Source organism: Osmerus eperlanus, chromosome 11, assembly GCF_963692335.1.
Source record: "Osmerus eperlanus chromosome 11, fOsmEpe2.1, whole genome shotgun sequence".
NCBI lineage: Eukaryota > Metazoa > Chordata > Actinopteri > Osmeriformes > Osmeridae > Osmerus > Osmerus eperlanus.
In genome coordinates, this window is record NC_085028.1 from 5,443,114 (window position 1) to 5,470,378 (window position 27,265).

General features: G+C 44.7%; 2 protein-coding genes across 3 annotated transcripts; one reads left to right on the top strand and one right to left on the bottom strand.

The window, feature by feature from the left end:
• Nucleotides 1–811: 811 nt before the first annotated feature.
• clip3 (CAP-GLY domain containing linker protein 3) lies at nucleotides 812–20,076 on the bottom strand. Of its 2 annotated transcripts, XM_062472270.1 has the most exons (15): nucleotides 19,920–20,076; nucleotides 14,913–15,065; nucleotides 14,029–14,168; nucleotides 10,790–10,883; nucleotides 10,297–10,458; nucleotides 8,029–8,147; nucleotides 7,601–7,837; nucleotides 7,242–7,292; nucleotides 6,386–6,521; nucleotides 5,913–6,059; nucleotides 5,440–5,571; nucleotides 5,142–5,265; nucleotides 4,752–4,810; nucleotides 4,325–4,397; nucleotides 812–4,183 (listed from the first exon to the last, which is right to left on the bottom strand). In XM_062472270.1, the coding sequence occupies exons 2-15, from the start codon at nucleotides 15,043–15,045 to the stop codon at nucleotides 4,129–4,131; spliced, it is 1,662 nt and encodes a 553-aa protein (XP_062328254.1). In that variant the 5' UTR covers nucleotides 15,046–15,065; nucleotides 19,920–20,076; the 3' UTR covers nucleotides 812–4,128. The 2 variants fall into 2 exon arrangements, with proteins under 2 accessions (XP_062328254.1, XP_062328255.1); XM_062472271.1 differs by lacking the exon at nucleotides 7,242–7,292.
• A 1,509-nt stretch (nucleotides 20,077–21,585) lies between these two features.
• LOC134028633 (cytochrome P450 2M1-like) lies at nucleotides 21,586–27,041 on the top strand. Its single transcript, XM_062472273.1, has 9 exons — nucleotides 21,586–22,015; nucleotides 24,286–24,448; nucleotides 24,649–24,798; nucleotides 24,954–25,117; nucleotides 25,370–25,546; nucleotides 25,813–25,954; nucleotides 26,061–26,248; nucleotides 26,374–26,515; nucleotides 26,637–27,041. Exons 1-9 carry the CDS (start codon nucleotides 21,824–21,826, stop codon nucleotides 26,825–26,827), a joined length of 1,509 nt encoding a protein of 502 aa, XP_062328257.1. The 5' UTR covers nucleotides 21,586–21,823; the 3' UTR covers nucleotides 26,828–27,041.
• Nucleotides 27,042–27,265: the final 224 nt, after the last annotated feature.

A 27,265-nucleotide genomic window follows, 5' to 3' on the forward strand; every position in this document is an offset into this window, starting at 1 on the left:
CGATAATCCTAATGACTTTTTCAGAATTGTACTGAAAAATCTCAAATATACACCAGATTATTCTAATAAAGTCTGGCCTACTTTCACAACGTTCGGAATTTCAATAAAGTTTCAAACACAATTCAAATAAATTGCTAATCTCTGAAAATCACATGAAATCCACGATAATTTTAATAACTTTTTCAAAATGTTGTCAATAAATCTAAAATATACACCACATTATTCTAATAATGTCTGGCCTACTTCAACAACCTTTCAATTTTCAATAAAGTTTTTTGCAAAATTCAAATGAATCGCTAATCTCTGAAAATAGCATTAAATCCTCGCTAATCTTAATAACTTTTTCAGAATTGTACTGAACAATCTCAAATATACACCATATTATTCTAATAAAGTCTGGCCTACTTTAACAACCTTTATATTTTTAATAAAGTTTCAAACAAAATTCAAATAAATTACTAATCTCTGAAAATAACATTGAATCCACACTAATCTCAATAACTTTTTCAAACCCTTAGCCTACGGATAAACTATAGCCTCCTACTTCCAAAGTGTTTCAGTTTCCAATTTGTAACACCATAATTCACTATCGGCTACAAGGTTCGATTGATTTAACGTTTTAATATTTTGTTATGGCCACAAATACACGTGGCTACCAACGTCTCAAATATCTTTTAGTCTGTAGCTAATTTGACATTTAATTATAGGCCTATTACAAGTCGTAGTAGATAGGCTAGAGAGTGACATATACAAACTGTATTAAAAAAGACGGACAAAAATACGATTTGGAAAAAAGAAGACATTGGGCCTATTTGTAAAAATCAACATCAAATTTTATTATATTCATAGTCATAGTTGTCTTTATAAGCATTTTCATGCTGAGATACAGAGTTGGAAAAAAGGAGCCGTCAGAAAATACTTACAGAGCATGCATCAGTTATTTACCATGACAACAGAACTCAATCCAACAGTCTTCCCCCCCAAATTCTTTATCATCATAAATAAAACATGACAACATGAGGGGTGAACACAGACAATGCTCTTAACTTTGTTACCTGTTTTGGGGGACATACAGACTCAAACACACTTAAAAAACAGGAACATAAAAATAAATATTTTAAGACAAACAAGTTGTTAAAACATGTTTCAATAAATGTTACTGACCAAAGTTAGTTATTATTCAAGGATTAAGAATAACAGCATTTTCAGACTGACCATACAACACAAAGTTCAAAATCAAATGGCATATTGTCCTCGAATAGCCTAATATTCAAGGGGATTTTTCTATTTACTTGTACAGAAGATGACGAAGTGGTACAACACCGACACCTACCGGCAGATCATAGTCAGAACACCTAGTCATGTTCAACATAGGTTCCGCTATTGAGAAATACACACCACGTGCATAAACACAATCTACCATTATTTTGGTCCATTTCAGTGTCGGACAAATTAACTTGAGTCTAGTGAATTGGGATTTTTTTTTTTTGCCAAACCCTGGGTCAGTAAATATGCACAATTTTACACCATGTTATATTAATTTAGTTACATGTTTTAAAGATAAAGAAGATACGCTGTTTGGCAACTTGAGTCTTACTCATAAACCAAGACCTTTAGTAGGCCTCATGGCGTGGATAATTAATCTAAGTAGCCACCAATGCTTGCAACAGTAAATAAACTGGAAGTCATGATTTGACACAATTTCACCAGGGTATCAAGAAAACAATTAACAAACAAAAAAAGGGAATAAGCGAGTTTTCCCACACATAGGCTAGTCCAGAGCCATGTAAAGAGCCCGAGCCCAGAGCCATGTCTAAGCCAACCAGTGTGTAAGTAAGACATTTTGTTGGTTTGGTCACCAAATGAAACATCATTATGAAAGTGACTCCTTGCCCAGCGTTAAGCCTCTAAAATGAACTGCGGACTCTTCCGCGTGGATGACTGTGCCCCAATAAAACATATCCAAAATCCAGTTTAATTCAGAATAAGGGTGATGCCCTTGTATCGTTGTTGAGCAACATCTTTCACAGGCTGTTTAAAAATGACAGTACCCATCATCCTTTAGTGAATGTCGTGCACAAGTGCCCATCTGTGGTCAGAGTAGGCTATGTGGCGGTTAGCTTGAAACTACACAGTGCGAGTCACCCTGACGACCAGGGTGTTCTTGCTGTTCAACACAGAATGTCACCCACGACAACAGTGTACAGAGAGAGGGAGAGAGAGAGAGAGAGAGAGAGAGAGAGAGAGAGAGAGAGAAAGGGAGGGAGGGAGGGAGTAGAAGATTCCTACTCACTAGTGTTTTCTCCTTCCTAGTGTGCTTACATGGTGCATTAGAGTACACAAAGACATCAACCATATCCACATAGCAAGGTACACTGGTTAAATATTGCTGTTTTTAAATGCACACTCATAGATTGAAACATTTAAGCACACAAGAGATTTAGATGGTCCGATTTTTTTTTCTTCGTCTTCTTATTTTCACATTCACAGAACTTAACCAAAGTCTTATATAGAGAGATGGAGGGGAGAGGGGGAGGAGAGAGAGGAAGAGAGGGAGGAGGGATCTAATGGGATTGCTCCTGCTGCTTCTGGCAGGACACCCCAGGAGTTAGACTGGGATTGATATCATCATTGGCAAAACAAAGTCATTTACTATGACATGGAAGGGAGGCCTGCGGTCCAAAGTTGCAATGGGATTCAAACACATTCAAATCAGGACCAACGCAGCTCTGCTAGCATGAATGCAGGGTCAGGTCTGTGCTGTCTGATGTGGAGGAGACGACAGCTCTAGATATCTGCCTTTATGTACAGTCTGTGAGTTCAACTCATTTTCCATTTCATTGTTACACTGTATTTTGGGGTTGTTAGCGATTTTGGTTAACATGTTGCAGATCTACATAACATCAGGGTTTTATGTGGTGGATCTGCTCAAGTCCATCCACATCATGTATACCAGGACAATTATTCTATTAGTAATAAACAATCAAATATATGAATTCTACAAAAGACATTGCTTCCATTCAAAGCGATGTGCAGTAAAAGGGGGGCCTGAACCTGCAACATTCGCACATTTTGATCTGCATTCAAATGCTCTAACCACTGAGCTTTATTCCCCCTCTGTCACAATTAACCCTGGTTCATTAAACATATTAATGGTGATCAGTAATGATCTGTTTTGATACGTTTCAAAGAGACCAAGAACCCTCAGGTGGCACATTGCAATTACACACGCAGGTAACTGCTGAATGGATATATTTAATTTAATTAACTGTGTATAAGTCTAAAACGGAAGACAAGGTGAAGCACATTTAGACAGTGACATGGTAAACCCTGTTGTTGCTTTTCACTGAGATTAGAACATGCAATACTGGATGTTATTGTCATGTTTTTATTTTCTTTAGGAATGAATCAGAACCCTGTCTTTGCTCAAGCCTAAGGTTCTTCCGGAACAAGTACACAAAACCTAACTTGTAGTGCCTATACTGTACATTTTAAAATAAACATAATCTCACAAAAGGTTTTAATCTGAGATTGGGAAAGGTTCTTGGTCTCCAGGGAAACATTGTTAATACTAAGCAGCAGCAGAAATAAATAAAGTAGCAGCAAAGTGTGATTAAGCTACTTACACTTTTCTCAGTTTCTCTACTAAACAATTGTAATTGACCAAACTGTTTTAATCTACCAGACGCAGTGGGCATATTGAGACCTGATGTCCTCTGACTCAGGTAAACTAGTTACCAGATCATAGTGGGGATCTCAGAAGGGGCTTAACTAACATCCTGTCTTTTACATCATTTCTTTCGCAGGGCTCGAGTCCCAGATTTGAGAGTGACAATTATAATCGTCAAGGTTACAGAAATGGAATGCGGGTCCAGGGCATTAGTTAGATTCAAGGCACTAGGTTTTGCTATAGGACTGCTGTCAAAGAGCAGGGATTGGTGGGAGGGGGGCGGGGGCAAGAGTGTCGGTTCACTATTGTAATTCTGACAACAGCAACAGTCTGGTTAGATAAGACTGAGAGAAAAATACGGAACTGAAAGATGGACAGAAAGAGGAGGAGTGCGGCTGATCTGGTGGTGGCGGAGGAGGAGAGGGAGGGGGGGAGGAAAAGGGGGGGTGGGGGCACGGTTAGGACTGCATCTCAGCACGAAGCATCCAGGGGAACCAGCAGCAGAACAGCAACCTGGAAAGGAGGGGGTGGGGGGATGGGGAGAGGATAGAAGAGTGGAAGAAGCATTAGACAGTACTTACATGCAGTGAAAGGCCAGAGCAGGCTGTCGACAGCTCTGCGACGGGGTGACCCCAGAGGAGCAGGAGGCAGTACCTGGATATTGAACTCTCAGACGTGATGTCCTTGGGAGACCTCACTGCGTTGAAGTTCCGCTTGGGCTGCGACACTGCGGTGAACAAACAAGTAGACACAGTTAAGAAGGAGGTCAATGGTCAGTCTGGAAAATGTCTGTTTCTTATCGATCCGACAATGACTCGTTAAAGGAAAGCTGTTAAAGGTAGCTCTCCAGCACATAGCCATCTGGCGATGTAATCAGGGTTGTGTGTTTCATTATACATGAAAACTGCAAATCTGTCACCCCCACTCCTTAATAAGAAAATCATATTTAACTGCCGCATCCTCAGTTATGAGCCGTCTCACCCACATTTGAAAACAAACCTAGGCCCCTGGTTGTAATAATATGTTCCAGTATGTGTATGTGATGATGAAGATTGGGATGAGGAAGGGGATGGGTACTTACTGGTGACCTGGTGGACCTTCTTCACCATGGACGCATCTCCTTCCTTGGGTCCTCCGATTCTGAACAGAACACCAGTCAATTTCACAATCAGTACCTCAGTCAAAACGCCCTTAGTCTTTAGTATGCAATTAAAGGAAATGTGGTCAGTTTGGAAGTGAAGTGTGACAGGAAAGGCAGGGAGAGAGGGGAAGAAAAGGGCCAAGGCCAGATTTGAACCCAGGCCACTGAGGTAAGGCCTCAGCCTTCATGGTAGCATATCAGATAATAAGTGTGGGCACCAGTGAAGCCCTCTCTGACACGGCTTGTAAAAAAATCTAAATAACCTTGGATTCGATTTGAATTGAACTGAATGTATTTGTTGAGCGATCTGTATGAGGGAGCGGGGTGTACCTCTGGACGCGGGACGGGGGGGCGAAGACACCATACTTGGGCAGGCAGCTGAAGTAGCGCACCCCAAACACCGAGCCGTCATGTTTCCCCGTAGGGTGCTCCAACTCCACCCCGAACCAGTAACCTGGACACACACACACGGACAAACACACACACGTGGTCAGACACGCACACAAGCACACACAAAAAGATGAAAAAAAGATGAAAAAATGCTCAGCCTACACAGCAGTTTGCAAACGCCAGATCTGGTCAAAGACAGGTAAACAAAACAGGTAAACAAGCAGGTAAATAATCAAACCTGGAGCGAAGTCTGTCTTGCCGTAGAAACGCACGGTGCCTTGTTTCTGTCCCGCCACCAGCACCTGATCCCCCACATCCACCTGCAGCTCTGGGTCCACACTGGCCACTGATGCTGACTTTTTCTTCAGGGCTGCAAAGTATGGCAAAACAAACAACCTTATATATCATGGAATCCTGAACCACAACCCCAGAAACACATGGACATGTACTATCACCTCCTGTAGGTCTTGAACTTTATTGAACTATCTGCCTGAGCTACTAAGCAGTAGGTGTTTGGGCAGGATATGGGTCACAGTTATCAAGACAGCTAATCTAAGCCAATCAGCTAAGTTAGGAATAAATAAAAAGCCATAAAGAAAGTTTAAATATACAACAATATGATTCAAGATATTATTTAAATACAGGATATGATCCACAGTTGTGCTCGTTGAACATCCGTTCCTGGACGCTCAGAGACGGCTCCCCTCCTACCTTTCTCTCTCCCCTTCTCCTTCTTCTCCTTCTTGTTCTTCCCGGTGACGCGGGAGAAGTCCATGCGGGGCGTCCGGGGGGTGGAGGTGACGGAGGAGGGAGTCTGGTCCTGGGCCTTGGAGATCTTAGACACGGGGGCGAAGATGCCTGGAGAGGGGAAAGCAGAGGGAGGAGGGATGAGGCGAGGGCCGGCATGCCAGGGAGCTGGCCTAAGACGCCGACCACATCAGAGCAGATCTCCTAGGACAGTAGCATTATGGCCCAACATCTAATGTAGTCAATGAGAGCTTAATTACATTCATTATAGTGATCCTTTTCTACCCATTTGGAAGTGTACAATTGGAAGTGTACTTTATATTCACATACAACTTCAGATACACATACACAGACAACTTAGATCGAAATAAATAAATAGATGCAGGTTTTTTTGTTACTTTGCAAGTCTACTTTTAAGTACAAAGTTCCTGTCGTACCCAGTTTGGGGGGGCAGATGAAGTAGCGGACTCCGCCCACGCTGCCGTCGTTCTTGCCCTCCGGCTCGTCCAGCTCCACGCCCACCCACTGGCCGCTGGCGAACTCCGTCGTGCCACAGAAACGCAGGGTGCCGGTCTGACGGGGGCACAACCGGGCAGTCAGAGGGGTGAGTGTGTGTGTGTATATTAGTGGGGCGTCTATGTGTGTGTGTGTGTGGTGTGTATGCGTGTCTGTCTATGTGTGTGGTGTGATCTGATGTGATCTGCGTGTGGGTATATGTGTTTGGCGTGTGTGTATATATATATATATATACAGTATGTGTTTGTATATATGTGTGGGAGTGTAATCTTACGACCTACATACAGCATCATCCAACCACCTCTATATGTTCCACCTACTTTGAGTTTTCTATTAACTCATTATTAATATCTGACTTCACAGTGATATTTCATCCTCATACATGTCGACCAGGATAGAGAATAGAGAACTTTACAGGTCCACTAAGTACAGTAAACACAGTAGGAGACCCCACTGACAGACCAGTCTAGCATGAGTTAGACAGACACAACGATAAACTAGATAATACATGGACACATCCAGGTGTAGATCTGTAAGTATCCAGACAGATGTAAGTCTATAGGTGTTTTATTAGATGTTAGACAGACATACATGTGTAGATCTGTAAGTATCCAGACAGTTGTAAGTCTATAGGTGTTTTATTAGATGTTAGACAGACATCCAGGTGTAGATCTGTAAGTATCCAGACAGATATAAGTCTATAGGTGTTTTATTAGATGTTAGATGGACATACAGGTGTGGATCTGTAAATATCCAGACAGATGCAGGACTACCCACCTGTTTTTCAGGGGGAGGTGATGAGTTGTCATCACTGCAGTGTTGTGGCAGCTACATGTGTGACACAAGTGGAAACACACGATGCACTGTGTCAGTCCAGCGTCCCTCCACACAGAGCACCAGAGCCTGCACTCCAGCCCAGCCCACCCTCCTCTCCCCTCCACCTCTCCGTCACCCTCCTCTCCCTCAGTCTCTCCATCTCGCTGTCACCTCTCTCTCCCTCCATCTCTCTGTGCTGTCCCTCTCCCTCCATGTCTCCCTCCACCACTCTCCGTCCGTCTCTCCGTCCCCTCCCTCTCCCTCCATCACCCCCCCCCCCATCCCCCCCCGTCCCGTCCCGTCCCCCCTCCATCCCGTACCTTCATGTCGTCCAGCAGGATGCGGTCCCCCAGCTTCAGCCCCAGGGAGGACAGCATGAGGTTCCCAGGGATATTGTCGTAGTTGGTCAGGGTGGCCCTTGGCAGGTTGCAGCTCAGGGGCACAGAGTCCAGCAGCAGCTGCTTCAGCTCCTTGGCCACCATGGCCGCCTCGGCCTTGTCCAGGCTCATGTCCATGGGGTCTGGCACCACCTCGGCAGGGCCCTGGCCTTTGTCGTTCTGGAGGTGGGGCGGGGTGGAAGGAGGGAGGGAGGGAGGGAGGAGATGTCAATAAAGTGGAGAGAAAGGAGAACATTTAAGTTTTCAGACACGTTTAAGACATTCACGGCCATGTTGGCTCCTTCTCTGAGGTGCATGAGTCACTCTGACAGCAGGGTAAGAGAAACATAGACGGCCATTTTGGCTCTTACTCTGACAGTGGGGTTGGCTCCATGCTCCAGCAGACACTTGACGGAGCCCAGACACAGGTTAGAGGCAGCGATGTGCAGAGCTGTGCCATGGTGGAAATCACTGCATGTCGAGTTCAGCACTGTGGAGAGCATACATTCACACACACACACGCACACACAGACACACACATGCAAACACACATCCACATTTAACATACAGCACATCAGGCAAAATTCAATCCACTCAAGTCCTCTCAAGTCTCCCAGGCCTTCATAAAGCCAGACTTCACACACACCCATTCACCAGCAAAGTAAATCAGAGCCCCAGACCTGCTAGATCCTGCCTCTCTACTTAGTACCAGCAGACCCCCACCCCCCACCCCAGGTCCTGGGCTGTTCCAAGGGCACTCAGACCAAGTGGTGGTCTGGTCCAGTCCAGTCTGGCTGCTGGATAAAGGAGGGTTAATGGGTGGAAGCCGACCAATCAATGAGCAGCTCGGTGAGGAGGTGTGTGGGTCAATGGAGGGCTTACAGTTTTTCTCAATTGTTTACACACAAATACTGGTACTTGAGACACAATGACCACAACATGTAACTCATGCACCAACCCCATGAACCAATTCTGTTAAACTACAAGTACAATTCCTGCTTTACACTCAAATTGCAGTTCTAAAACACACTTTTTTCAAAACACTACACACAATTCTCTGCATTTGGCACAATTTTCATGAAGAAAATCTTTTGTTTTCACAAGGAACACACTGCCATTCAAATACGCACACTGACTCATCGCATGGACAAACACCTGTCACACAGTTTTACAATTAGCAATCAGAGCTTTAGAATAAAAGGGCAACAGGTGACCTCTTCTGTTTTTGAGCAATGGATGCCAACATTTGAAACAGAGGCAGAGGCAGAGGAGTGAGAGTAAGAGGAGGAGGACGGGGAGGACGAGGATGAGGAAGGCCAAGGACCATATTCTCTGATGAGATCCGAGCCGCTTTGGTTGACCATGTGGTCAACCATGGTCTAACAATGAGGGAGGCTGGGCAAAGAGTACAGCCAAATTTGAGCAGGTACACTGTAGCATCCATCATCCGGACTTTCCGAAATGAGAATAGGTAAGAAATCTACTCTCACTACAAAATTGAAGTAGGCCTACTGCATATCAATACAGTACTCAATGAGTACAGTAGTACAGTATTGCCTGTGGACTGTTCTGTATGACTGTAAAAATAAAGTATGTTTCAAGTATTTGGAAAATGTATTCCTACTTTGTATTCCTACACAGTATTTACAGTATTTTACTATTTGTTTGGCAGAACTGAAAGATTACCAACACAAGGTGGTCGGGAATGTCTTCTGTCTCCTGAACAGGAAACTGAAATCATGAACATGGTCCTAGAAAATAACGCCATAACATTACGGCAAATACAAAGAAAAATAATAATAATGTAACTGTATACACTATACAGTAAATGATTCTGTTGTTTTGTATGTAGACCACTGTATGTGCAACTTTGTGTTGGTTGGGATGTACACTGTGTACATTGTTTTTCTGGGAAAAATACGTAAAACATATTTGTTACCGTGTATTTCTGTGTTCTGAGTATAAAAATAATATTTTCAAATATTTTACAACACACTTATGTATGTACTGTCTGTAGTAAGTGTAACACTGAACAAAAAAAGGCCTAACTCACTATGATGAATGAAGAAGAAGTGTTTTCCATTCATCATAGTGTTTTACATTGAGCACATTAGTGTGGTTCTTATAAATGTCTATTCATATGATGGTTTGTGTTTGTCATTTGAAAACAAAATACCATTTTGAGATTAAATAACATTGTTTTGAATGTTAAGTTTAATTTTGCAGGAGAAGTGAGGGGTTTTGCCCATTGTGTGTGTGTTTTTTTGATTTGTGTGTAGAGTTCTGAGCGTATGAGGTATGCATTCAGAAAATGTGTGTAACCAATCGAGAAAAACTGTAATGAAATGGACCTGGGTCAATCCTGGAGGGGCTGTAGGGAGGGCCTACGCTGGGTAACTGGTGTGTGTGTGAGTGTGTGTGTGTGAGTGTCTCTACGGAGGAGTGTGGGGGTCTAAGATCAATGACAGGAGCTGGAGCTGAGTTGGCTTGGAGTGTCTTGACTTGTGTGTATGGGTGAGCGCAAGTGTGTGCAAATGTGTGTGTGTGTGTGTGTGAGAGAGAGAGAGAGAGAGAGAGAGAGAGAGAGAGAGAGAGAGAGAGAGAGAGAGAGAGAGAGAGAGAGAGAGAGAGAGAGACACCTCTGGGTTTGGAGGCCTTGAGCAGGACCCTGATGAGCTCTGGGACGTCGAAGTAGGCGGCGTAGTGGAGGGCGTTCATGTTGGTCCAGCGACTCCTCAGACTCACATCCGCTCCCTGAGAGATCAGCTGAGAGGACAGGCGCAGTGCTGCCGCCGGGTCACCTGCACACACACAAATACACACACACAAATACACACATACATATTAATTTGTTCGCGTGTTTGTTGAGTTGTTGTTTTGTCTTTAAATATTTACTAGATTTGCTTATTCAGGCATTCACTCGCATACATTCAATCCCTCGCTCACTCATACACTTACTACTTATACACGTTTCGTTATTTTAGTTTGAAACTCACAAGGGACGCACCAACAGCTAGAAGGAGGGGCAGGAGGAGGAGAGAGAGCCAGAAGGAGAGGTATAGAAAGAGGGAGTGAGCAGGAGAAGGGGGTTCGGCAGAGGAAGAGAGGGGGGTGAGAGTGAGAGGTCCATACCAACTCCGTGGGCCCCAGCCTTGCAGCTGTAGTGGAGCAACGTCATGTCTGTCAGTCCGTCACGGTCGTTGACATGGCAACCACGTTTCAGGATCTGTAAGAGGACACCAGGAGAGGTCAGAGAGAGGAGAAGGGGGAGGAGGGGAGGGGGTGAGAAAGAGAGGAGAGGAGGGGAGAGATGAGAAGAGAAGAGAGGAGAGGAAGGGAGAGATGAGAAGCGAGGAGAGGAAGGGAGAGATGAGAAGAGAGGAGAGGAAGGGAGAGATGAGAAGAGAGGAGAGATGAGAAGAGAGGAGAGATGAGAAGAGAGGAGGGGAGAGATGACAAGAGAGGAGAGGAGGGGAGAGATGAGAAGAGAGGAGAGGAGGAGAAGAGAGGACAGGAGAGGAGAGAGGAAGGAGAGAAAGACAAAGTGAATATAGAATGCTTTCACAGCTGCAGGGATGTCAGAGGAACTTGCGTACAGGGAGATTTGAACCGGCAACCCCTCGAGCTGCAGTCAAAGGCTCTACCACAGAGTACCCCATCGCCTACGACACCAAGCCTGCCGGTCCTCCCCTCCCTCCCTCCCTGACCTCTCACAGCTGGGTGTCTCTGACAGGAGCGTCCCCCCCCCCCCCTCCCGCACAGCTGCTAGGCCTAGGCCCAGCTCGCCTGGCTGTGATGACGATGAGGATCAGGCAGGAGGGGGAGGGGCAGGTTTTCTGCTGAGTCATAAGGCTGAAGCAGAGCACTGCAAAAACTGTACATCTAGCTGAGTGGGACCATCTAGTTTGTAGTTTTTTTTTTTTTATCTAGTCAGACTTGTTTCTCGTATAAATGGCTTCATTTAAGTAAACGATTCATCATTTGAAGAAATCTTATTAAGTGGAATGTTCTTACCGATCTGGTAGCCGACTACTTGTTTTAAGCATAAGCAAGCTCCTGACTAATATTTTTCCACTGATATTTTGTGTCGAGGTCCTCTGCATGATTGAGTCATCACCACAGACCAGAACCGGTGCCTTCAAAAGATGAGTGGGAATTTCAATCACGTTGGGTTGAAGCTAGTCTTCTAAAACTTGCTGCTAGATACAGTCGATAGTCAGATAACAGCCACCTTTTCTAACAAGACTCCAAGGTCATGAAAGGTCATGTTATCCATCCAGTCAGTTCACTTAGAGTGTCTGCTATCCTATCCTACGGTGTATTCCCCAAAGACGGAGCAGGAGAAGAACTCCACTGGGTAAAGTAGAGACACGACAGTAATGACAAGGCGGAGAGGAGGGGAGGAAGATACACCAGGACTACTGTCTGTGGAAAGACAGTTCATTATCGACCACTGTCAATCAACAGAGAAGGAGAACTCTCATCTACACTTGTCTCTTGCCAGACCCACCATCCATCCACACACACACACACACACACACTTCTGAAATCCTCCCTGCTCACACATACGCAGGTACAGGTGTGTGTGTCTTCTCTTCACAGACAGGTTATCTCCTGGGACAGAGAGATGACTGTGAACGTCTACCAGTGAACAGTAGTCTTCCAGAAAGATCTCCTTAGCTGTCATGCTACCATGAGGCTGTCCTGAACCCCAGACTGGCTCTGCAATCTGTCTTCTACAGACACTGTGTCTTGGCCCAGAGGCTGAGGCTGTGTATAGTCGTGGCCCTGCCAGAATGGTGTGTGTGTGTAGACTCAGTGATTTACTGTCCATCTGAGTGCATAGTGTGTCTGGATAATGGAGAGGCCTTATTATCTCAGCCATCTATTACACACACACACACACACACGCAGACACACACAGACACACACACACACACTTTCATTGTGTGTTTCCCGCTCTCCAGGGCTGGTTTATGTGTTGGTATTGATCCCATAGTCACTGAGAGTGCCTGGAGTCCTCTGCCACTCTATTGTGTGTGTGTGTATGGGGGGGGGGGGAGTGAGAGAGAGACAAAGATAAATATATGTATATAGAGGGGACAGCGAGAGAGTGACAAAGAGAAAAATAAATGTCTCTGCGTATTTGTGAGATACACAGAGAGAGGGGAGAGAGGGAAAGAGAGAAAGGTAGGGAGAGAGAGATTACCATCCTCCCCTTTCTCCACAACAACACAACTCTGGCCTATCGAAACTGTTTACATACCTCCCTCCTCCTCTCGCTTCCCCTCTTTTCTTTACGGGGATTTGAGAGAAAGAGAGCACGGCCCACAAAAGCACTTCCAACGCTCACATTATAGCTGTTCCATAAGCTTCACCTCATCATCAACAACATGATGTAAACACCAGATCCAGAACAAAGGAGACCCACCTAACCCAGCCGAGGCTGACAGAGTAAAGGCAGCTTTGGGACCGAAGGAGCAGGTCCCTACACTAGGAGAAATTGCAGCCAGTCCCTGAAAATCTGTTCTGTCTGACAAGAAGCTGGAACATCTGCTTCCTTGTGAGACTACTCCTAAGATTTGACACGTCTCAAACAATCTTGAAAATTGCTGTTTTTTTTAACAGCTAGAAATCATCTCTGCTGTTTAAATCATGTCGGCTGTTCAGTTTTAGACTCCAGAGCTTCCTGGCTGCGACAGTCCTCACTGTTCTCCAGTCAGTACTGCTGCAGAGGGGAGAGAAAGAGCTTGTTGTGATGAGTGTGCTGTGGCTTCCCTTTGTTCTCTGTGCTCAGCTCGCCAGCCTGGCCTGGCTGTAACTGGGTCAGCGTAACAAGACGTCTCTAATCCCGTAAAGAACCACGGAGAGAGAGGAAGAGAGAGAGACAGGGTGAGAGACAGAGAAAAGGAAAGGGCAACAACTGCTGACACGTACAGCACAATAACAATGCCTCCAGACCCCCCCTCTCCACCTTCCCTTCTACACTCCCCTCCTCTCCAACCCCCTCCCTCCTCTACCACAACCATCGCTCCTCTCCTATCCTCTCCTCCTCCTCTTGTCCTTTCTCCCAGCCTCCTTCTTGGATCAGGAAACTCTATCTCCCTGGCTGGCCGAGCAAGCAATACCACAGCAGAAAATCAGGCTGGCAAGCTGAGCACAGATCAATGGGCCTAGCTGTCTGTCCAACTCCGGTTCACAGCCCTTTCTCTTGGCTTTCTGTGATCATGTTTCAGCCTGCATGGTACCGGACGTCCATGATAGAAACATGGACAGATAAGCGACTAACAGACACAGAGAGCTCTAGGCCCGGCACGGAGGGGAAAGGAGTAAGGGCGGACTGGGGGTTAGAGTCTGTGTCGGACACCCACCTCGTTGCCGATGAGGTCGATCTTGTGCTGCACCTGGGGAACCCACTGGCGGATGATGGCGAACAGCTCCGGGATGGTGGTCTGAGGATCCAGCAGGATCTCCAAGCAGGCCGGGTCGTTCGGGTCGAAGAACGTGAAGGCTGAAGGGGGGGGAAGAGGATGATGGGAGGAAGGAGGGAGGATGGGAAATAGAGGGTGTGAGGATGGAGCGAGGAGGTCGGAGGGATGGAGGAGAGAGGGAGGAGGGAAGGAGAGGGGGAGGAAGGAAGGAAAGACAAAGGAGGAAGGGAGGAGGAGAGGAGCAGAAGACAAGCGTAGAGGAAGAAACGTAGAGGTTTGGAGGAGGGGAATGAGGAGGGCAGAGAACAACACCAGATTCATTATTTCTTCTTCTTCGTCATCATCATCTTCATCATCATCCTCTGCCTCTCTAGTTGTTTCTTGTGCTGTCCGTACAGCCCGCATGTTACCTCTGAGCACCAAACTGCAGTGCGCTGCTAAATATGATTTGTGATTTTACAGAGTGGCTATTCAAGTGAGTGTTCTCATGCACCACTGTATTGCATGCTAAGCAGAGCAGGCCAGCACAGAATATGAAAGAAGCTCTTAATTTTCCTCAGTCTCAAACCTCTTGGTCATGATGGCCTGTAGAACCAGTCTGTATTCATTAGAACAGACTTGAACATATCCAGCAGTGTTATTCCACAGCCTCTTCACAGTAATGAGAACTCATATCTATCACCAATAGCTATCACCAATTTGGCATATTCTCTGAATTCACAAGCAGGGAGACAGAAGTCTGTCTAGTAAACCCCAAACTGATCAAAAAGTCCAATATTAGGACCAGAACCAGGACCAGGACTGAGATCAGGACCAGGACCCACCGTAGTCCTTGGGGAGCGGGGCCTGGGCGGAGGGGTGCACCATGGGTCTCTTGCGAGGCTCGTGGACGGGGCTCTGGTACTCAGAGACAGGCTGGGCCTCCTCCTCCACCTCCCCGGTCTCTTCTTTTGTCATGCTGATAGGGGACTCTGGGCCTGGGGAGGAAGAGAGGGAGGAGGGAAGAGAGGAGGAAAGAGGGTGGGTGAGAAGGAGAAAAGGATGATCTGTTACAGAGTCAATGCAACATTAAAACACAGTGCTGCTTCGTCATGCAGGTTCAATCCCAGGTCAGTCCAACATTCATCGTCAGTTTGGAGGGCAGAGAGTTCGTCAGCATGGAATTTCTTATTGGAAAGAATGAGAATCGGAATGCAGCCAACTTTCTGCGATTGGACAGTTGGAGCTACAGGGAGTCATTCCCTTTGAGAGTCATTGGTTCCCATGGCAGCGTTTCTCTGGCATGCTTCTAGCCAGCAGGTGCCATCCCTCTCTCCATCCCTCCCTCCTTTCATCCCTCTCCAGTTCTCCTTCTCTCCCTTCATTCTTTTCTCCATACTTCCATCCCTCCTTCACTTAGGGCCCTGGGCCAGGCTCTATGTTTAACTCTGGGGCCTGTATGTGTGTGTGTGTGTGTGTGTGTGTGTGTGTGTGTGTGTGTGTGTGTGTGTGTGTGTGTGTGTGTGTGGGGGAGAGAGAGAGAGAGAGAGAGAGAAAGAGGGCGAGAGAGAGAGAGAGAGAGGGCCAGAGAGAGAGAGAGAGAGAGAGAGAGAGAGAGAGAGAGAGAGAGAGAGAGAGAGAGAGAAAGAAAGAAAGAAAGGGAGAGAGAGAGAGAGAGAGAGAGAGAGAGGGTGAGAGAGAGAGAGAGAGAGAGAGAGAGAGAGAGAGAGAGATGAGAGAGAGAGAGAGAGAGAGAGAGAGAGAGAGAGAGAGAGAGAGAGAGAGAGAGAGAGAGAGAGAAAGGGAGAGAGAGAGAAAGGAGAGAGAGAGAGAGAGAGAGAGAGAGAGAGATGAGAGAGAGAGAGAGAGAGAGAGAGAGAGAGAGAGAGAGATGAGAGAGAGAGAGAGAGAGAGATGAGAGAGAGAGAGAGAGAGAGAGAGAGAGAGAGAGAGAGAGATGAGAGAGAGAGAGAGAGAGAGAGAACAAGAAAAAATGAAATAGATAGGAAGTGTCAAAGAAAATTCTAGCGGCACTGTGAAGATTTGAATATAGTCAAAAATGGCGGTTTCAATACAATTTATTTAGTTTGTACAACTTAAAAATTAACAGAGTACTCTGTGATCAGTCATGACCGAAGGACGTGCTACAGGTCGTTCGGTAGAGTGATGAAGAACAACCATAAAGCCCTGCCTTATATAAACTTAGAACAAAGGATCTTCAAGATGTTCAATCAATCAATATAGCAGTCTCTGTGATTGGCCAGCAATACTCAGTGACAGTTTGACTCCACATCAAGTGTCCCACAGTTCTTTGATGTCACAGCTCCCTCTCTAAATGAGGAGATGGTTAATGATACACAAACAGGATGTCTGACTTGGCCATCTCCTTGGCCAAAAGGTTAGGTTAGCTGGCTCAACTGAGATAACAATCTCCCCCAACCCCCAGACCTAACTAAGAGCCAGAGGTATCATAAATACCTTAAGACAATCTGCTGAACCCATCCTACAGAGCATGCATCCTACATTCACTGTCTATAACAAAGAAACTTATAGATCACTGCTTATAAAACACATACATACACATACTATATTCCTATAAGTCCTAAAATTCCACAACAGAAGAGAACATTCTTGAGAGTGAGTATAATGGGTAATGGAAGATTTATTGACGTGTCCTCATGGTGAATAGAATCAAATAACTAAATTGCAGTTCAATGGAAAAACACTGGGGCAAAGGTTTACACACTCTGTCGTAAGAAACAACCAGGTTTCTCAGAAAGACAAACGCTCACTACATTACAGATTTATGAGCGGGAACTGTTGTATTACATCTTAGATCTTTCTCTCTTTGTGCTGAACTATTAAAAAACTAAGATGTCTCAATAGAGAAGCTGTGTTTTGAAGTTTACCATCTCCCTGCTATTATTGTAACAGTATGTATATATATATATTTAATGTTATTGATTAATCCCACCTGACTGATACATTTGGAAGCGTGCTGTGGTCATTTCTAAGACGCGTGAGAGAGAAAGAGAGAGGGAGAGTGTGTGTGAGTGCGTGGGGGCAGTGAGTGAGTCACAGATTGCTCTAGGGCCTGTGTATGTGTGTGTGTGTGTGTGTGTGTGTGCATGTGTGTGCTTGTGTGTGTGCATGTGTGTACATGTGTGCTTGCTGCAGCAGCTGAACCAGAGTGAGGAGACAATGCTAATTGATGCACCTCTCAGTGCTCGGCATGCAAATTCTACCTGCCAACGTCCATCATCAGTTCAGAGCTACATTAATGCAGGTGCTCTCTCTCGTCCATCCATCCTGACTATTCTCCTGCATGTATCAGATATTTGACAGCACTTATGTCAGAGGTGCTGATCACACTAAAGCATTTAGGCCTCTATGGAGAGGGCATCATGTCAGAATATCAATACTGAGACATAATGAACATAAGTACCATCTGGGTCATAGCTTCAGTACAGGCCAGTGCTCAATGCCAGCTTAGTTCTACATACAGTAGATACACAAAGGTTGAGTATGTGTGTACGTGTGGGGCAAGGGTATTGAGTGTGTGGGTGTGTGTGTGTGTGTGGGGGGGGTACCAGAGAGAAGGGGGTTTGACAGTCTGCATAGCTTCTTATCCCATACTATAGACCAGATGTGTAGTCTGACTGCCAACACCAGTTAATAGGATGAATCTTTGGCATATACACAAGCTTTGGTCAGTAAGCCTCATGTATACAAAAACTCTGCACATCACCAGTCTACTACAGCACTATAGGGTCCATCCAAAAGACATACAATCTTCTTTGAGGATTTAGGTTGGTTATAGTTCCTGCTCTGTGACATTGAAAGTAAAAAGGCCTTGACAAATTAAATTGGATGGGATTTGAACCCATCCATCCACCAGACTGTTCTAGATTTGTATCAGCAGCTGGAGAGAGAGGGTAAACTAAACCCAGTCAGACACAGATCCTGTGCTGATACTAATACAGCCATACTGTACTGTGATACTAATACAGCCATACTGTACTGTGATTCTAACACAGCCATACTGTACTGTGATTCTAACACAGCCATACTGTACTGTGATTCTAACACAGCCATACTGTACTGTGATACTAACACAGCCATACTATAAGAGATAACCAGGCAGACAGGGTTAGAACTTTAAGTACACCGACTATACTGACCGCCTGTTTCTCTGCATTGCATCATATTGAGGGCAGCCCCATTTTAACTAACCCACCGTGCTGACCAGGACACATCTTAGTCCAAATGATTTGAGGGTGATTATCAGTGCAAAGAAAGAGAGGGGGAAGTGATTGGGATTATTGATTGTGTGTCTCTTCAGTTACTGTTATCATTGTCCCTCCATAGTATTGTGGAGTACATCCATGGTTGGCATTTGAATATCTATGAGTAGCATGAGAATATCTATGAGTAGCATGAGAATGGTCATGTGAATATCTAGGCAATGTCAATGTGTTCTTTTTTGATGTATCTGCATTTTAGTATTGCTTATTTTACATCCCTCTGTAAAGCTTCCTTGGGTGTGTGAAAGGTACTGATTCAGTCTATCTTTCATCTGTCTATATGCATATGGAACCATCTGGTGCTCACCACAATCAATATTGTCTACAGTAGGTGATCAAATGTTCCTACTTCATAAAGTAGCTAGTACAGCCTGTAACAGTATTAGCCTGGTCGTTTATATATGGCTGTTCACAACCAGTGGACATTTAGGCATATCACTTGATTTTAAAGATATTAAAAAACTGTTTGGTCAAACCACAAGTGACACAAGCATTTACGTGCAGATTTGAAATAGGAAAAAACAAGGTTTCTAATTAACCCAGTCATGTTCAACGGTGTTACGCAACGGTACTCATAAGACTGATACGAACATTGAGAGATGCTCGTGACCAACCGAGATAACCGTGGACTCAGGTCCCAGAGATCACACAGGTCATGTTAAGTCATAAAACCCCATGCACAATTATTTTCTCATTGCTATGGCCGATTTAAAATGTAGAAGTTGCATATTTTGGTGAAGACGGAGAATGTGTATATTATTTCTGCTCAATATGATCTTAAATTGACCCTGATTCTCCACTATTTCTCATGCCGTTCAAAATGATAATGTACCGTGCTACTTCCTGTGAATACTGCATGTAGTCCTATGCCAAGTCATTCTAAAATGATCAAAACAAACTATTATTTGTGTGTTCCACACTACAGCCGGTTAAAATTCAGTCAAGGCCTATTCAGTCTAGTGCGGGAGAGAAAAGCAGAGAGAAAGAGGGACTCCTCCATTTTATAAACACAATACCACAATGTGTTGAGGGTCGTTTACATTTCAGTGTCGTGAAAAACACGTTTCATGTAAAACGTGAATGATTATGAATGATAGGCTATTCATTCATATTGCTTCCGGGTTATTAGCAGTGTACGAGAAATGTATGTCTTTTTTACTCCTGCGAATGTGCGTAGTGGAGGGCGTGTGGCATGTAGGCTACTCTACTCGGAGATAGGGGAGAAAAACGCCCCGTTGACAAACAATAAGAAAGATGCTGCGAAATAAATCCACGCGTATATACATTAAATTGCATCCACATTGATCGATAAATTAGGAGCATTTTCTTCAGTATCAGTCCTGTTCTGTAGCCTATAATGGCCGAGAGAATAAACAAATTCACCCAAGGGGATTCAGTGGAACCGCGTCTCATGGCTTCTCCATCTTTCTGAGTTCAGCATGCAACCCGAGGAACGCCGTAATGAAAAACAAAAACCTATCACATCTGCCCCACTGAATTAGCGTATGAACATGTCACATTATTAATCAAACATAATCACTGTCTCACCTGAAAACAAGCCTCGGTTTGATTATCTCGAGCTTCTCCTCTCGGCAGATTTGTTGCGGTCTCGCTACGGAGAACAGAGATGGTGCTGAAGATGCTGCTGGAAGGCTCGAACTCTCTCTGCCTGCGTCACGGATGTGAGTCACGCGCGTTCATGGACCACTACAAGCCTCCCCTCTGCAAACAGCCTACAAGCAAGCACACGCTACACAATCCAGAGTGCTATGCAAATTTGTATGCCTAACTTTTTTTTTTACAGTATTCCTGTGTGGATTTCAACTTTGGTTTTCACAGTCTGGCCATTTATAAAGCAAAGGTGCATCATGGGTCTCTTGCGAGGCTCGTGGACGGGGCTCTGGTACTCAGAGACAGGCTGGGCCTCTTCCTCCACCTCCCCGGTCTCTTTTGTCATGCTGATAGGGGACTCTGGGCCTGGGGAGGAAGAGAGGGAGGAGGGAAGAGAGGAGGAAAGAGGGTGGGTGAGAAGGAGAAAAGGATGATCTGTTACAGAGTCAATGCAACATTAAAACACAGTGCTGCTTCGTCATGCAGGTTCAATCCCAGGTCAGTCCAACATTCATCGTCAGTTTGGTGGGCAGAGAGTTCGTCAGCACGGAATTTCTTTTTGGAAGGAATGAGAATTGGAATGCAGCCAACTTTCTGCGATGGACAGTCTTCTAAATATTACAGTCTGGCCATTTCTAAAGCAATACAGTGATGCTGGTGATGTATGTTAATGTGGTCATTATGTATAGCAAGTTTCATCTATACACAAGTCTTTTACACTGAGAACAGAGAGGGAATAGATTTCCCTGGAGGCCTGAGGAAAGTGGTTCCCCCCTGTATATTACAGACTGTTCATGTAAAAAGTATTACAGTGATGCTGATGATGTATGTTACTGTGATCATTATGTGTAACACATTTCATCTATACATCAGTCTTTTACACTGAGAACACAGGGGGAACAGATTTCCCTGGAGGAACCGTTCAAGTTTACACGTGGGGAATCCCCACCCCCACACACTTTGGATTTTGGATCGCTCCAGTTAAACAGTTGCTTGGTATTCAGGTTGACCTCAAAGTGAGCGTAAACTATTACGCTTTTCTTTTTTTTCGCATGGTGCCGTGGCCATAGCGGCCGTAAGTTTGACCGGCCATTCGGGAAATCTCCCGATTCTCCCGCCAGTCCGACACTGGATGGAAGGATGCACTCTCAACACCTGTCTTCGCTGATGAGCGCATCTATGCAGGGTTGCCAGGTCTGTGTGACAAAACCAGCCCAATGGCCAATCAAAACCAGACCAATGGCCAATAAAACCAGCCCAAAAACCAGCCCAATATCAGAACTCAAAATATGCCCCTGCCAAACCATATACACTGCTTTTAAAGTCCAACAGCATTGCTATCATTGCCAAATGTATTGTAATATCTACAAAGTAACACCAAATGTTTAGCCAGCATTAAAAGCAGTTTTCAGGAGTTTTTCTCAGGAGACTGAGAGCATGAGGGCTTGTCCCATGTCAATGTGTGTACGTGCTGATCTGGAGTCCGTTTGGTAGGATTTGGGTATAAATAATTTCATTTAAAATATTGATTTTTATTTAAAGATATTCATGTAATTTGCATGCAAAATAGGTCTACCCGAACCAGCGGACAAAAAATTAACAAGAAGCGAGTTACAAAAAAGTTAATGTTTACAGATTAGAAAATAATTCGTAGTATGAAAACACAGTCAACCCCAAATCATTTTGATTCATTATTCAGGATTCCATATAGTCACGTGACATAATCTATTCTCTCCCAGAGCTTAGATAAAACACTGCTGGTGCGTTAAGGAAACCACACGAAGGCGAACAAACGCAGAGTACGCAGTTTTGGTTACTCAGTGCGCCTTCCTCTCCTGAAGATGGATTTGCTACAGATGATCCAGTCGAACCTTTTATCAGTCGTTTTGGGAATTGTAGTTCTTTGTATCCTCTGGTTGAAGAACCGTGGAAAACAAACTTCTGGACGTTTACCGCCGGGTCCACCTCCGGTGCCTCTGTTAGGAAACTTGCTACAGATGGACATGAAAGCTCCTTACAAATTCTACGTAGAGGTTGGTCAGAGGCATTAAGCTTACACAGATGTAATAATTTTGCAATGAACGATAACGTTCATGACCTGACAAACGTAGGCTAATTATATTATAGTTAGTGACACCGTGGCATGTTAAAGCGTCATTAGATTTTAATTGTTCATCTGGAGCAAAGACTATTCATAAATTGTCTGATAACCACAATATTGTTATGGGTTATTCAACGTTGAATAAGTTAACACCACAATGATGGCATTAACAATAACAGTAAGATAGTAATAATAAAGCAATACTCATCATTATCATAATAGTAACTCATCATTATCTGTTACGTCGCCTTGCTTTGCCGGGCGAGAACGACGGAGCCAGGTATTCAAGTTTAGTTTATTTGATCCGACAGTCGTCTTCAGAATGTCCAAAGTTCAAAATCAAAGTCCTCTCTTCTGTTACAGCCACTAAGTAAACATTAAGTAGTCAAAATACGCGAGTTAATGTTTATGAAAAATAATAAGACAGAGTTTTAACAGAACTGATAAGTTGTGAGAAAAAAAATCCGCTGGCCCTCCCCAGGTAAACAGTTAGGTAAACAGTGCACTGTTTACCTAACAGTGAATGCATAACCCATCTAAATAAAACACATCCAGAAAACGTTAGCCAGCTCACCCATGTCATAAGTTGCTAAGTGTTCTATCAGACAAATACAAATAACAGTGCTCTGCTGTTGTCAAATGCCTGTAGCCTACCATGCTATCTATTCAGGGCAATCAGAAGGAAAGAGACCACATCAATACACATTCTAACACATCAATACACATTGTAACACATCAATACACATAGTGTCTATAACATTGCAGTGACCAGGAAAATGAATCTAAATTGTATGCAGAGTATCTTATTTCCTACAGTAGGCTACATCAAGTCAGGTCTCAGGAGATTACAACTGTGACTTGAGTCTGATTCAAGTCAAGTGAGTGTCCCAATCTCTGCCTCATCCTCATCAGAGCTGTTGTGACATTGCCAGTCCATTTCCCCATCCTCCTCTTCCACCAGCCCATGACTTGGTTTTAGTAATGAACACATTTGAATATATTTGAAATGCAACTTTAAGTCTGTTCCTGCCCAGGCCAGATCATGTTCTCTGCAGCTTTGTTGGAGAGTTTCTGCACAACTCAGTTTGTGTTCACAAGATGCCAGAAAAGTCAAAGATGTAACCCTTTATTCTGTATAAAATGATACTGTGTTCAACATTCCATGTGTGCAGAGAGGAACTATCTCTAAGTTAACTCTAGGCTTACGTAAACTTACGGAATCTTATCTTGTTACCCTGGGGGAAGGGTGAGCATACTGACTCTGTGACTAAGACTAGAAGATGTTGGGGGTTTGTTTGTTTGAAGGAGATACTGTTCAACAGAGCTAGGTGGAGACGTAAGATCTGGTGACCATTTGCTTGTCACCTATGTGGAGGAGATTTTAGGACACCAGGACCAGAGAGCTGCTATTGTGTTTCAACCAGGGTTGATATCATAAACAAGCACACACATACACACATGCACAAGATCTATGCAAGGGAGTTAGCCAATGAGAGGAGACATAAGACAACTGCATGTCTGTATATTGTCTGTGTATGAACCAATGACTGTTGAGAGCGGTGTTGTTTAAATGGTTAGCAAATGGCTGGCTAGCAGACAAACTTTGTACCACCATGATGATTTGTGACCTTGCAGCATGCCGCTAGTAATGAACTTCCTTGACTTCACCGAATCTGTGCATTACTTGATAAAGAGAATGATCTAACACAAGGTCACCATCAGGCCTTTGTTGCATCTCTGGATCTCTTCTAACAACCGTGTGATTTCCTGTGCTTCCTGCCTGATTTAATACTTTCAAGTTCTGCGACCAGTAGCCTACATTTTTAAGCCTTTGCTCTGCCCATCAAAGTTCTCTCAGATCAAACCAAATCATTGTTTCCTGTAATGGACATTGTCCCATTTGACCTGATATCCCAACTTACCTGACTTCACTGTTTTGCCTCAAGCCCGCAACAACAGAAGGGCATATTAGTGGAAGTGCATCAGTAACATGAGAGAACACGCCTCAACAGACAGTGTAGTCATTACGCCTGAAAGACCTTTACTCTTACGGCCTTTTCTTGCTCTCTACCCCTCCGTTTCTCTCACTCCTACCCATTTCATAACTCACTCATTTGTCTTCTCTATCCTTCCCTCCCTCCCCTCATACCGTCCCCCTGCTCTTCATCTCTCCGACCCCTCCTCACCCCATCCCCTGGTCAGATGTCCAAGCAGTATGGCTCTGTGTTCACGGTGTGGCTGGGTCCAACTCCTGTGGTGGTGATCTCTGGCTACCAGGCCCTGAGGGAGGCCTTTGTCAACCAGGGGGATGAGTTCAGCGGCCGGGCCACCTACCCCCTCATCATGAAGATCACCAAAGGATTCGGTAGGAGGGAAGCCTCCCAGGTTACACTGCTGCCATGAACCCAGTTACAGTGGTTCTATGACCTGGTCGTGCCAATACATTAACATGTTCAGCCCATGTTACATTTTATTCATTTGACAGACACTTTTATCCAACGAGACATCCAACTTCAATTCCAGGAATCCTCACTCTGGCCTGTCATTACCCTCCCTGTCCTGCAGGAGTGCTGGTGGCCAGTGGGCACCGTTGGAAGGTAATGCGGCGGTTCACCCTGTCCACGCTGAAGAACTTTGGGATGGGTCGCAGGAGCATTGAGGAGAGGGTGCAGGAAGAGGCCATGTGTCTGGTTCAGTCCTTCAGCCTGTTAGGAGGTACAGTTTCACCCCCAGCTAAGAGTCCATTATAACTGAGTAAGGAATCTAATTGCTAATTGACAGCTACTCCTTATATGCTCCCATTCCTCTCCATTATCTCAACTTGTGTGTGATCAAATCAGCAAACCAAACCCTTCTTTTGCATCTCTCAGAGTTGACCAAGATACACCTCAAAGACCACCTGTGCTACTCTGTGGCCAATGTGATCTGCTCAATAGTCTTTGGCCACAGATATGAACAAGATGACCCCAACTTCACTCTGATCTACAAGGCTATGGACAATTACTTCAGTATTCTCAACAGACCTATTGGAGTGGTAGGGAAAATGGCCGACAACCTTACTGCATGTGTGGATTGAGATACATTTTTATCAGATGAAAGTCCTTAAATTCAAGACTGTCCTTTTACAAACACGATTCTTCAATATGTTAGTATTTGCTGATACATAGATACATAACACTGCATAACTAAAAGTTAGGTGTCAGTCACCATCATGAATTAAACAAAAATACCCTTCCCTTTCCCCATATCTCCCCCCCCCCCCTCCTGTGTTTCTGTTATTGTACAGTTGTATAACACGTTCCCTAAGATCGTTGGCTGTCTCCCGGGGTCACACCAGGACATGTTCCGCACTCTGGACCAGGCCAGGCAGTATGTACGAGGGGAGGCTGACAAACGTCTCAAAACCATGGACCCCTCAAACCCCCAGGACTTCATAGAGGCTTTCCTGGCTGAGATACTGAAGGTACAGAGATGGAGATATTCCACTGGAGGATAGAGGCTCTTTCAGCCCACCTTAATGCCATCAACTGTTGTTAGGAGGTTGGGTTGCAGCTTAATGAATGTCCCAACTTCATACACACATTTGTCCCATGTTACGTGATGCTCAGTCAACATTGGTGCTATTTAAAAACATGGTGTGATTGCATCAGCTCCCCACCAGATGTCCTTGTATGCCTATTGATGGATGAGGACTGAGTTACAGTAATCTCCGGTTCTCTCCAACTGTAGAATAAAGACTTTCCAGATTCAGAGTTCCACTATGAGAACTTGCTGTCGAACACGTGGAACCTGTTTGCAGCAGGAACTGAGACCACCAGCTCTACATTGAGACAGTGTTTCCTGATGATGATCAAGTTCCCTCACGTCCAAGGTAGCCTAGCAGAACATGCCTTTCCTGGTTAGTCTGGATCAACTGCAAGGTCATGTTTTCCTCTCCCGTCCACTTCTCTACCCTCCTCTCCTTCTTCCTCTCTCAGAGAGGGTTCAGAAGGAGATAGATGAGGTGGTGGGTTCCAGTCGCATACCTCGGATGGATGACAGGTCTAAGATGCCCTACACGGACGCAGTCATCCATGAAGTCCAGAGGTTTATGGACCTGGCCCCAACTTCCGTTCCTCACAAAGTCATGAGGGACACAGAGTTTCACAACTATCTCATACCTGAGGTAAAACACGCAACTTTCTGTGAAATGTCCCTTTAAACATGCGTATCTACTAAACACCTCTACTGTTTTGACAACTGTGTGTTGTCATGAAAGGCGGTTGAGATAGTGTCCTGTAATTGGTCCAGGGCACCATGGTCCTTCCTCTGCTGTCCTCGGCCCTTTCAGACCCAGAACTGTTCAAGAACCCCCAAGAATTTGACCCTGAGAACTTCCTGGATGAAGACGGAAGCTTCAAGAATAACGAAGCATTCCTTGCTTTTGGGATGGGTAAAGTTTAGACATTTTCACATACATTTGTCCGCTTGTTATTTAACACCTTACATAATAAAAATGTGTACCTCTGCCTTTGCTAGGTCACTGACTCTGTGTTGACCTTTGACCCCTGTAGGGAAGCGTGTGTGTCCAGGAGAAGGTCTGGCCAGGGTGGAGCTCTTCCTCTTCTTCACCTCTCTGCTCCAGCGCTTCACGTTCGTGGGCACTGTACCCCCTGAGGAGATCGACATCACATCCAAATGCGCCACCTTTGGACGCCATCCGCCCAACTACGAGTGTTTTATCAAACCCAGGAGAGAGGAGTGACACACACATATGAACACACACATACACATCCTGGGTGGTGGAAGTTGTATCATGTTTGCTGGTGAGATGGCTGAGTGCAGTGTAGGCTTATCATTGGTGCTGTTGTTGTGTCTAGCCATATCGGGTACTAAAATAAAATTACTAGGATATATTATTAGGATATTCATTTTGTTTCAGTAATATACTATTCACACTGTTTTACTCCTGCATTTCATGTTTTTACATAAATACTTTTACGGTAAGTAGATTGAGATATATAGATACAAAAGCTCTCTGTCTCTTTTTCTTTAGATGATCTTCACCATTTCTCTTTAACTCTCTCACACACAAACACACACATATCGCCATGTAACATGTCTTCCAGGTGACTGTCCATTTAGATAAGAGGACAGGCATTGCTTAGTAATGTCTACAAGGGGTATTGGCCTGTGGTTAGTG